At 37.8% G+C, this 12,832-nt stretch overlaps 2 protein-coding genes across 2 annotated transcripts in view; one reads left to right on the forward strand and one right to left on the reverse strand.

The window, feature by feature from the left end:
• LOC142339120 (uncharacterized) overlaps window positions 1-12,832 on the reverse strand; it is a 192,573-nt gene that overhangs the window by 163,201 nt on the left and 16,540 nt on the right. The gene's annotated exons all lie outside the window — the stretch shown is intronic.
• Window positions 30-1,206, forward strand: LOC142339780 (uncharacterized). The gene is made up of 2 exons (XM_075390039.1): window positions 30-295; window positions 462-1,206. Exons 1-2 carry the CDS (start codon window positions 106-108, stop codon window positions 635-637), a joined length of 366 nt encoding a protein of 121 aa, XP_075246154.1. The 5' UTR covers window positions 30-105; the 3' UTR covers window positions 638-1,206.

Genomic DNA, 12,832 nt, shown 5'->3' on the forward strand with positions numbered 1-12,832 from the left:
ATTGGGTATTTGTTTTTAGACCTCAGAGATTGGGAAACTCGGAGTGCTCCTGCCGACGCCCCAAAACTTTCTCGAAAGGTGATAAACCTCTGTTGCCCATTCCACATGGCCCTGGGAAAGGGTATGATTTGGCTTTGGTGGAGGGCGACAGCCCAAACCATTGGACGCAATGCTTCGAAAAAGCTGTGGACGCGAGAAGAGTTGAAACAACACATGCTGTCGCCCAAGATGAAGAATAAGGCGGGGTCCGAGCCACGGACGGACTTTTCACCTATAAGAAAAAATCTTTTCAAAGGTTTTTATTTGTTTGATGTTCTCGTTTTTTTTCTTGTAGATGCTTGAACTGCCGTTTTGAAACTTATGATTGAAAGGTTATCTTTAATAGATGGATAGGTATTCCATAAAACCTATAGGAAAAGCGAAATACTTTACAGTGCGATGGTTTTTTTAATGTGTTTTAGAGCTATTCCAGTTGAAGTTCGAGAGCAAATGGATCGCGCCGTACGAGCTGGCAAAAGTAAGCCTAAATAATATGGGCAACGAAATCCGTTCTCAAGAGCGGAGAAGCAATGAAGCTCGATCGAGCAATGACGAAAGTGAGAATGTTGATACACAAGCGGAAAACCTAGCTGAATAATAACTTTTGTCTCCAAACTGACTCAACCGTTAATGTCTTTCAGTATTATCTGAACTTTTGTTATGTTCATATTTACTCAGTTCTTCATTTATGTTATAAGAACGCGGATGTTTGTTCCCTTTCACATTTTTTTGTCATAATTTGCTTCATTGTTGTACCGTTGATAATTCATCAATTGAACTTCCTGTTCATCAATCCCTCAAGAACTAAGATTCTTATGTGATTAGACATCAGGCTTTGGTCTCCAAATTGAGATTTTGTAGTTAGACATCAGTCTGCTCAAATGGTCAGTCAAGTTGCTGGATTTGGCTGGCATTTTTTAATTTTTGAAAAGGAACAAATGATCAAGTTGCTGGACTTGGTCTCCAAATTGAGATTTTGTAGTTAGACATCAGTCTGCTCAAATGGTCAGTCAAGTTGCTGGACTTGGCTGGCATTTTTATTTTTTAAAATGCAACAAATGATCAAGTTGCTGGACTTGGTCTCCAAATTGAGATTTTGTAGTTAGATATCAGTGTGCTCAAATGGTCAGTCAAGTTGCTGGACTTGGCTGGCATTTTTTAATTTTTGAAAAGGAACAAATGATCAAGTTGCTGGACTTGGTCTCCAAATTGAGTTTTTGTAGTTAGACATCAGTCTGCTTAAATGGTCAGTCAAGTTGCTGGACTTGGCTGGCATTTTTAAATTTTTGAAAAGGAACAAATGATCAAGTTGCTGGACTTGGTCTCCAAATTGAGATTTTGTAGTTAGACATCAGTCTGCTCAAATAGTCAGTCAAGTTGCTGGACTTGGCTGGCATTTTTTTTAAAATGCAACAAATGATCAAGTTGCTGGACTTGGTCTCCATATTGAAATGTTGTAGTTAGACATCAGTCTGCTCAAATGGTCAGTCAAGTTGCTGGACTTGGCTGGCATTTTTATTTTTTAAAATGCAACAAATGATCAAGTTGCTGGACTTGGTCTCCATATTGAAATGTTGAAGTTAGATATCAGTGTGCTCAAATGGTCAGTCAAGTTGCTGGACTTGGCTGGCATTTTTAATTTTTAAAATGCAACAAATGATCAAGTTGCTGGACTTGGTCTCCAAATTGCGATTTTGTAGTTAGACATCAGTCTGCTCAAATGGTCAGTCAAGTTGCTGGACTTGGCTGGCATTTTTTAATTTTTGAAAAGGAACAAATGATCAAGTTGCTGGACTTGGTCTCCAAATTGAGATTTTGTAGTTAGACATCAGTCTGCTCAAATGGTCAGTCAAGTTGCTGGACTTGGCTGGCATTTTTATTTTTTAAAATGCAACAAATGATCAAGTTGCTGGACTTGGTCTCCATATTGAAATGTTGAAGTTAGATATCAGTGTGCTCAAATGGTCAGTCAAGTTGCTGGACTTGGCTGGCATTTTTAATTTTTAAAATGCAACAAATTGTCAAGTTGCTGGACTTGGTCTCCAAATTGAGATTTTGTAGTTAGACATCAGTCTGCTCAAATGGTCAGTCAAGTTGCTGGACTTGGCTGGCATTTTTTAATTTTTGAAAAGGAACAAATGATCAAGTTGCTGGACTTGGTCTCCAAATTGAGATTTTGTAGTTAGACATCAGTCTGCTCAAATGGTCAGTCAAGTTGCTGGACTTGGCTGCCTTTTTTTAATTTTTGAAAAGGAACAAATGATCAAGTTGCTGGACTTGGTCTCCAAATTGAGATTTTGTAGTTAGACATCAGTCTGCTCAAATGGTCAGTCAAGTTGCTGGACTTGGCTGGCGTTTTTATTTTTTAAAATGCAACAAATGATCAAGTTGCTGGACTTGGTCTCCATATTGAAATGTTGTAGTTAGATATCAGTGTGCTCAAATGGTCAGTCAAGTTGCTGGACTTGGCTGGCATTTTTTATTTTTTGAAAAGGAACAAATGATCAAGTTGCTGGACTTGGTCTCCAAATTGAGATTTTGTAGTTAGACATCAGTCTGCTCAAATGGTCAGTCAAGTTGCTGTAATTGGCTGGCATTTTTAAATTGTCTGAAAAGGAACAAATGATCAAGTTGCTGGACTTGGTCTCCAAATTGAGATTTTGTAGTTAGATATCAGTGTGCTCAAATAGTCAGTCAAATTGCTGGACTTGGCTGGCATTTTTATTTTTTAAAATGCAACAAATGATCAAGTTGCTGGACTTGGTCTCCATATTGAAATGTTGAAGTTAGATATCAGTGTGCTCAAATGATCAGTCAAGTTGCTGGACTTGGCTGGCATTTTTAATTTTTAAAATGCAACAAATGATCAAGTTGCTGGACTTGGTCTCCAAATTGAAATGTTGTAGTTAGACATCAGTCTGCTCAAATGGTCAGTCAAGTTGCTGGACTTGGCTGGCATTTTTATTTTTTAAAATGCAACAAATGATCAAGTTGCTGGACTTGGTCTCCATATTGAAATGTTGAAGTTAGATATCAGTGTGCTCAAATGGTCAGTCAAGTTGCTGGACTTGGCTGGCATTTTTAATTTTTAAAATGCAACAAATGATCAAGTTGCTGGACTTGGTCTCCAAATTGAGATTTTGTAGTTAGACATCAGTCTGCTCAAATGGTCAGTCAAGTTGCTGGACTTGGCTGGCATTTTTTAATTTTTGAAAAGGAACAAATGATCAAGTTGCTGGACTTGGTCTCCAAATTGAGATTTTGTAGTTAGACATCAGTCTGCTCAAATGGTCAGTCAAGTTGCTGGACTTGGCTGGCATTTTTATTTTTTAAAATGCAACAAATGATCAAGTTGCTGGACTTGGTCTCCATATTGAAATGTTGAAGTTAGATATCAGTGTGCTCAAATGGTCAGTCAAGTTGCTGGACTTGGCTGGCATTTTTAATTTTTAAAATGCAACAAATGATCAAGTTGCTGGACTTGGTCTCCATATTGAAATGTTGAAGTTAGATATCAGTGTGCTCAAATGGTCAGTCAAGTTGCTGGACTTGGCTGGCATTTTTAATTTTTAAAATGCAACAAATGATCAAGTTGCTGGACTTGGTCTCCATATTGAAATGTTGTAGTTAGACATCAGTCTGCTCAAATGGTCAGTCAAGTTGCTGGACTTGGCTGGCATTTTTATTTTTTAAAATGCAACAAATGATCAAGTTGCTGGACTTGGTCTCCATATTGAAATGTTGAAGTTAGATATCAGTGTGCTCAAATGGTCAGTCAAGTTGCTGGACTTGGCTGGCATTTTTAATTTTTAAAATGCAACAAATGATCTAGTTGCTGGACTTGGTCTCCAAATTGAGATTTTGTAGTTAGACATCAGTCTGCTCAAATGGTCAGTCAAGTTGCTGGACTTGGCTGGCTTTTTTTAATTTTTGAAAAGGAACAAATGATCAAGTTGCTGGACTTGGTCTCCAAATTGAGATTTTGTAGTTAGACATCAGTCTGCTCAAATGGTCAGTCAAGTTGCTGGACTTGGCTGGCATTTTTATTTTTTAAAATGCAACAAATGATCAAGTTGCTGGACTTGGTCTCCATATTGAAATGTTGAAGTTAGATATCAGTGTGCTCAAATGGTCAGTCAAGTTGCTGGACTTGGCTGGCATTTTTTAATTTTTGAAAAGGAACAAATGATCAAGTTGCTGGACTTGGTCTCCAAATTGAGATTTTGTAGTTAGACATCAGTCTGCTCAAATGGTCAGTCAAGTTGCTGGACTTGGCTGCCTTTTTTTAATTTTTGAAAAGGAACAAATGATCAAGTTGCTGGACTTGGTCTCCAAATTGAGATTTTGTAGTTAGACATCAGTCTGCTCAAATGGTCAGTCAAGTTGCTGGACTTGGCTGGCATTTTTATTTTTTAAAATGCAACAAATGATCAAGTTGCTGGACTTGGTCTCCATATTGAAATGTTGTAGTTAGATATCAGTGTGCTCAAATGGTCAGTCAAGTTGCTGGACTTGGCTGGCATTTTTTATTTTTTGAAAAGGAACAAATGATCAAGTTGCTGGACTTGGTCTCCAAATTGAGATTTTGTAGTTAGACATCAGTCTGCTCAAATGGTCAGTCAAGTTGCTGTAATTGGCTGGCATTTTTAAATTGTCTGAAAAGGAACAAATGATCAAGTTGCTGGACTTGGTCTCCAAATTGAGATTTTGTAGTTAGATATCAGTGTGCTCAAATAGTCAGTCAAATTGCTGGACTTGGGTGGCATTTTTTTTAAAATGCAACAAATGATCAAGTTGCTGGACTTGGTCTCCATATTGAAATGTTGTAGTTAGACATCAGTCTGCTCAAATGGTCAGTCAAGTTGCTGGACTTGGCTGGCATTTTTATTTTTTAAAATGCAACAAATGATCAAGTTGCTGGACTTGGTCTCCATATTGAAATGTTGAAGTTAGATATCAGTGTGCTCAAATGGTCAGTCAAGTTGCTGGACTTGGCTGGCATTTTTAATTTTTAAAATGCAACAAATGATCAAGTTGCTGGACTTGGTCTCCAAATTGAGATTTTGTAGTTAGACATCAGTCTGCTCAAATGGTCAGTCAAGTTGCTGGACTTGGCTGGCATTTTTTAATTTTTGAAAAGGAACAAATGATCAAGTTGCTGGACTTGGTCTCCAAATTGAGATTTTGTAGTTAGACATCAGTCTGCTCAAATGGTCAGTCAAGTTGCTGGACCTGGCTGGCATTTTTATTTTTTAAAATGCAACAAATGATCAAGTTGCTGGACTTGGTCTCCATATTGAAATGTTGAAGTTAGATATCAGTGTGCTCAAATGGTCAGTCAAGTTGCTGGACTTGGCTGGAATTTTTAATTTTTAAAATGCAACAAATGATCAAGTTGCTGGACTTGGTCTCCAAATTGAGATTTTGTAGTTAGACATCAGTCTGCTCAAATGGTCAGTCAAGTTGCTGGACTTGGCTGGCATTTTTTAATTTTTGAAAAGGAACAAATGATCAAGTTGCTGGACTTGGTCTCCAAATTGAGATTTTCTAGTTAGACATCAGTCTGCTCAAATGGTCAGTCAAGTTGCTGGACTTGGCTGCCTTTTTTTAAATTTTTGAAAAGGAACAAATGATCAAGTTGCTGGACTTGGTCTCCAAATTGAGATTTTGTAGTTAGACATCAGTCTGCTCAAATGATCAGTCAAGTTGCTGGACTTGGCTGGCATTTTTATTTTTTAAAATGCAACAAATGATCAAGTTGCTGGACTTGGTCTCCATATTGAAATGTTGTAGTTAGATATCAGTGTGCTCAAATGGTCAGTCAAGTTGCTGGACTTGGCTGGCATTTTTTAATTTTTGAAAAGGAACAAATGATCAAGTTGCTGGACTTGGTCTCCAAAATGAGATTTTGTAGTTAGACATCAGTCTGCTCAAATGGTCAGTCAAGTTGCTGTAATTGGCTGGCAGTTTTAAATTTTCTGAAAAGGAACAAATGATCAAGTTGCTGGACTTGGTCTCCAAATTGAGATTTTGTAGTTAGATATCAGTGTGCTCAAATGGTCAGTCAAGTTGCTGGACTTGGCTGGCATTTTTTAATTTTTGAAAAGGAACAAATGATCAAGTTGCTGGACTTGGTCTCCAAATTGAGTTTTTGTAGTTAGACATCAGTCTGCTCAAATGGTCAGTCAAGTTGCTGGACTTGGCTGGCATTTTTTTTTAAAATGCAACAAATGATCAAGTTGCTGGACTTCGTCTCCATATTGAAATGTTGTAGTTAGATATCAGTGTGCTCAAATGGTCAGTCAAGTTGCTGGACTTGGCTGGCATTTTTTAATTTTTGGAAAGGAACAAATGATCAAGTTGCTGGACTTGGTCTCCAAATTGAGATTCTGTAGTTAGACTTCAGTCTGCTCAAATGGTCAGTCAAGTTGCTGGACTTGGCTGGCATTTTTTAATTTTTGAAAAGGAACAAATGATCAAGTTGCTGGACTTGGTCTCCAAATTGAGATTTTGTAGTTAGACATCAGTCTGCTCAAATGGTCAGTCAAGTTGCTGAACTTGGCTGCCTTTTTTTAATTTTTGAAAAGCAACAAATGATCAAGTTGCTGGACTTGGTCTCCATATTGAAATGTTGTAGTTAGATATCAGTGTGCTCAAATGGTCAGTCAAGTTGCTGGACTTGGCTGGCATTTTTTGATTTTTGAAAAGGAACAAATGATCAAGTTGCTGGACTTGGTCTCCATATTGAGATGTTGTAGTTAGATATCAGTGTGCTCAAATGGTCAGTCAAGTTGATGGACTTGGCTGGCATTTTTTAATTTTTGAAAAGGAACAAATGATCAAGTTGCTGGACTTGGTCTCCAAATTGAGATTTTGTAGTTAGACATCAGTCTGCTCAAATGGTCAGTCAAGTTGCTGGAATTGGCTGGCTTTTTTATTTTTTGAAATGCAACAAATGATCAAGTTGCTGGACTTGGCTGGCTTTTTTATTTTTTAAAATGCAACAAATGATCTGGTTGCTGGACTTGGTCTCCATATTGAAATGTTGTAGTTAGATATCAGTGTGCTCAAATGGTCAATCAAGTTGCTGGACTTGGCTGGCATTTTTTAATTTTTTAAAATGCAACAAATGATCAAGTTGTTGGACTTGGTCTCCATATTGAAATGTTGTAGCTAGATATCAGTGTGCTCAAATGGTCAGTCAAGTTGCTGGACTTGGCTGGCATTTTTTAGTTTTTGAAAAGGAACAAATGATCAAGTTGCTGGACTTGGTCTCCCAATTGAGATTTTGTAGTTAGACATCAGTGTGCTCAAATGGTCAGTCAAGATGCTGGACTTGGCCGGCATTTTTTGTTAATTAAAAGGAGCAAATGATCAGTTGCTGGACTTGGTCTTCAAATTGAGATTTTGTAGTTAGACGTGATTGTGTTCAAATAATAAGTCAGTTTTTGATTTCAGATCAAATGCTACATAAGGATATAGACTGGTCCATATTGGCCCAGTGCGATTATTTCGCCGTTGAAAAATACGTTCAGACCGCCGAGCGTCCAGCAATGAGAACGGTTAAACCCATGCTTGAAACAATTTACAAGAAAAAGTTGGAAACCAATGAGAATTGGCGCAATGCATACGAAACTGTCTGCGCGGCCTATAGAAACTTGAATCCACTTTTTTCGATTTGTTATGACAACTATGGTGGGTACCGGCTACTGTATACGGGAAAATCGGCTGTGAGTGCTCAAACAGTGTTTAAAAGGAACCCATTGGGTTTCGTAAGAGAAGTTCCTGAAGGAGTTGTCACTGATCTTTCTATCATGTCGTCTGAGCGAACTTAGGTCCGGTACGATTCGTGAATTCGGATTGTAACCCCAATGCAGAATACGATTTCTCCAGCGAGGATGGGATAATACAAATTCGCGTTAAGAGGCGCATTAAACCAGGCGACGAAATTTTCGTCAAGTACGGTCCTCATTTTTTTGAGTTTAATGCATGCCTTTGCAGAACTTGTGAGGTCAAAGCAAAGAAAGAGTTTCAAGAGAACAATTTCATATTTGACGTTCTTCTCTCGGATTTGCTGGTAGAGCTGACGGAGCAAACAATTGACGAATCAAAACAATCAACTGTTAGGAAACGAAAACTTAAATGTGAGAATAATGGACCAAACGCCAGACGCATTAAAGGCAAAGAGTTAGTCGAGCTCTTCAATAATTTAGAAGAAAGTCCTTCAAGTGCTACTGAATCACTCGATGACCCTCTAAACTGCTCGATAGACCTGTTTGAAAGCCCGACAAACAGGCGTGTCGATTTCCCTGTCGTTACTCCAAACACTCCAGAATGCAGTGAAACGGTGTCTAATAGTTCGCATGAAGATCCTGACCCCCTTGAAATTGATTTGTCGACTGAAAGTTCTGAAATAGGAAATGGTGGTGCTGTGCCTATTAGAGGAAGAGCGTCGTCACCAATTTCATCGAACGCTCTCCTCAGTTTTTCAATTTCGGCTATCGACGAAACGCTATCTAATAGTGACGATGATAACTTTGACGCGATCAGTCAGTTGGATGAGACTCTGTTTGATGGAAGCAACGTAAAAACGCAAGAAGCTTCAAATCTTACGGAACTTTTTTGTTCAAAATATAATCTCTCTGATGAATGCTCAAGTTCGCTTTATGCGCTGCTCCACTGTCTTCTTCCTCAGAACAACAATCTTCCATCAGGTTATTCTCATATCCGAAATATGAAAAAGAACTTCCAGCAAAATATTCGAGTCCTTAAGAAGACAGCCGACGACTGTTTATGCGTTCTGAATTTCCGGTTCCAATTGCGTGAGATTGTAAAACGAAATTTTTCCGAAATAAGGCGATACGCAGAAAACCGTAAGGACAACCCTTTTACAGATTTTTGCCCTTCATTCTGTCCACCAGTTGAGCTAAAGTCAAACGAAACAATTGTTTTCAGTTTGGTAGTTTTCTCTGATGGTGTAACTATCAAAAAATCAACGCTCAAAAAAACACTTTGGCCAGTATGGATTCAGCTTGCTGATCTGCCTCCCAAGTTAAGAATGGCGAGAAAAAATATAGTTCTGTCTGCTCTTCATGCTGGAGGATCTCATCCCCACTGGAAACAAGTGGTTCCTCACATTAAAGCTGAACTTGTCTCTGCAATAGAAATTGAACTGAATGAGAAAATTAGATACCGAGCTTCTTTTAAAATAAGGCTTTTGATATCTGACCTAGTGGCAAAAAGCCATATGCTGAACATGTATCAATTCAATGGATATTATGGCTGTCATTATTGCACTGCGCAGGGTAAGACAATAGGAAAAACACACGCGTACTATCCTTATGCACAAGAAAATGAGTTGCGTGAACCTCTCCTAAATGACGTTTATGTAAAGTTGGCTGATACTCTTAGTGTGCACAAAACACCAAACGTTGTTGGTGTTAAGGGCCGTAGTGAGTTCTCCTGTGTCATTGATGGACTGCCACTTACTGCACCAGTGGATTACATGCACTGCGTTTTAATTGGCGTCTTTCCTGAGTTGCTGAAAGTATGTTACAAGTCATTAAGTGCTAAAGAGAGGGAAAATATTAATCGAAATACATCCGGTTTAGCCTGTCCCAGAGAAATGGTTTCTTACTCGAGGAAAATTAGGTCGTTAAAAGAAGTTTCTCAGTTTAAAGCCAACGAATTTTTTAATTGGCTTTTTTACATAGGCCCAATTGTGTTTTTGGATCAGATCCCATTTGCTCTCTACTCGCATTTGACAAATTTGGCTTTTGGAATCAGGCTTTTGCTTGAATCAAGTAGCCCTGCAATTGTTCGTGCTGCGGAGAAACTCTTGGATCAATTTTGCGCTGAACATGTTGCTGTCAACGGAGGAAATGAGCGAGTTGAAACGATCAACGCTCACTGTCTGAGGCATCTGCCAGACCAAGTGAGGAGATTCGGACCACTCTTTTGCCAGTCAGCAATGTGTTTCGAGTCTGCCAACAGAACTCTGGGAGAAGTTTTCTCCGGTTCACTTCTGAATGCGAAGTCATCTGTAGAAGAGTACTGCAGCGCCATAAGCTTTCTGAGGCTGAATTCCAGAGCGAAAAATTAAAACCCCTTTTCTTTAAACTCTCAGGGAAAAATCAGCAGACAAATGAAAATTTTGATAGGGAATTTGTTGAAACTGACGAGGTCAAAGATGGTCGATGCCAATATCCGACAGCCATTTTTACAAATCGGCACATGAAAAAGGATTGTTATCTCGATTCAGCGGCATACAAGAGGTCAAATTTGGCAAATTGTTATGTTTGCTTCAAAAATGGCGATCAAGATGCTTTTGGAAAAATTCAATATTTTGTGCGATTTCCAGACAAACCTTACAGCGAGGAAGTTTTTGTAAATGTAGCAATTTTTACTGTGATTGAAGAAGTTGGACCCTTGAAGGGATATATCTATCGCGTCTGCCAATCTACGGAAGAAGACTTAATTCCTGTAGAAAAAGTTCAAAAAGTTTTCTTTTTCAATAACTCTAAATCATTCAAAGATGGTTTTGTTATGAAACTTATCAGTTCGTTCGAGCATTCATAATAAACACAGACATAATCTGTTTCGCTTGTATTGATATTTGGTTTTTGTAAATAATCAGAAGAAAGTCAATTTTTCCGATTACAACCTCTACTTTTTTCTAGGACCGACCATTGGGCAAATCCTTCTTTTCGCAATACAACCTACTTTTTAGTTAGATAGTTTTTGCACCCAACTATTTAATTGAGAAATTGCACATATAAATTGGGAGTAGGCTAAGTCAAGAGTTCAAAAACCTAGGTTGGGGGGTTCAATTTTTTGCTCCATCATATAGAAATCTTGATTTGAAGTCAAATTTTTTCGATTTTTGCACTATTGTCTCCTTTCAACACTTCAGTTTCTCTTGCACCCAACTAGTTTTTTTTGAGAAATCGCACATATAAATTGAAAGTAGGCTAAGTCAAGAGTTCAAAAACCTAGGTTGGGGGGGTCAGTTTTTTGCTCCATCATATAGAAATTTTGATTTGAAGTTAATTTTTTTCGATTTTTGCACTATTGTCTCCTTTCAACACTTCAGTTTCTCTTGCACCCAACTGTTTTTTTTTGAGAAATCGCACATATAAAATGAAAGTAGGCTAAGTCAAGAGTTCAAAAACCTAGGTTGGGGGGGTCAGTTTTTTGCTCCATCATATAGAAATTTTGATTTGAAGTTAAATTTTTTCGATTTTTGCACTATTGTCTCCTTTCAACACTTCACTTTCTCTTGCACCCAACTGTTTTTTTTGAGAAATCGCACATACAAATTGAAAGTAGGCGAAGTCAAGAGTTCAAAAACCTAGGTTGGGGTGGTCAGTTTTTGGCTCCATCATATAGAATTTTCGATTTGAAGTTAAAATTTTTCGATTTTTGCTTTATTGTCTCCTTTCAACACTTCAGTTTCTCTTGCACCCAACTGTTTTTTTTGAGAAATCGCACACATAAATTGAAAGTAGGCGAAGTCAAGAGTTCAAAAACCTAGGTTGGGGGGGTCAGTTTTTTGCTCCATCATATAGAAATTTTGATTTGAAGTTAAATTTTTTCGATTTTTGCACTATTGTCTCCTTTCAACACTTCAGTTTCTCTTGCACCCAACTGTTTTTTTTGAGAAATCGCACATACAAATTGAAAGCAGGCTTAGTCAAGAGTTAAAAAACCTAGGTTGGGGGGGTCAGTTTTTTGCTCCATCATATAGAAATCTTGATTTGAAGTTAAATTTTTTCGATTTTTGCACTATTGTCTCCTTTCAACACTTCACTTTCTCTTGCACCCAACTGTTTTTTTTGAGAAATCGCACATACAAATTGAAAGTAGGCGAAGTCAAGAGTTCAAAAACCTAGGTTGGGGGGTCAGTTTTTTGCTCCATCATATAGAAATTTTGATTTGAAGTTAATTTTTTTCGATTTTTGCACTATTGTCTCCTTTCAACACTTCACTTTCTCTTGCACCCAACTGTTTTTTTTGAGAAATCGCACATATAAATTGAAAGTAGGCGAAGTCAAGAGTTCAAAAACCTAGGTTGGGGGGGGGGTCAGTTTTGGGCTCCATCATATAGAATTTTTGATTTGAAGTTAAAATTTTTCGATTTTTGCACTATTGTCTCCTTTCAACACTTCAGTTTCTCTTGCACACAACTGTTTTTTTTGAGAAATCGAACATATAAATTGAAAGAAGGCTAAGTCAAGAGTTCAAAAACCTAGGTTTGGGGGGGGGGTCAGTTTTTTGCTTCATCATATAGAAATTTTGATTTGAAGTTAAATTTTTTCGATTTTTGCACTATTGTCTCCTTTCAACACTTCACTTTCTCTTGCACCCAACTGTTTTTTGTTGAGAAATAGCACATTTAAAGTGAAAGTAGGTTAAGTCAAGAGTTCAAAAACCTAGTTTGGGGGGTCAGTTTTTTGCTCCATCATATAGAAATTTTGATTTGAAGTTAAATTTTTTCGATTTTTGCACTATTGTCTCCTTTCAAGACTTCAGTTTCTCTTGCACCCAACTGTTTTTTTTGAGAAATCGCACATATAAATTGAAAGTAGGCGAAGTCAAGAATTCAAAAACCTAGGTTGGGGGGGTCAGTTTTTTGCTCCATCAGATAGAAATTTTGATTTGAAGTTAAAGTTTTTCGATTTTTGCACTATTGTCTCCTTTCAACACTTCAGTTTCTCTTGCACCCAACTGTTTTTTTTTGAGAAATAGCACATATAGAATGAAAGTAGGCTAAGTCAAGAGTTCAAAAACCTAG

This window comes from Convolutriloba macropyga, chromosome 5, assembly GCF_964194025.1.
Source record: "Convolutriloba macropyga chromosome 5, txConMacr16.3, whole genome shotgun sequence".
NCBI lineage: Eukaryota > Metazoa > Xenacoelomorpha > Acoela > Convolutidae > Convolutriloba > Convolutriloba macropyga.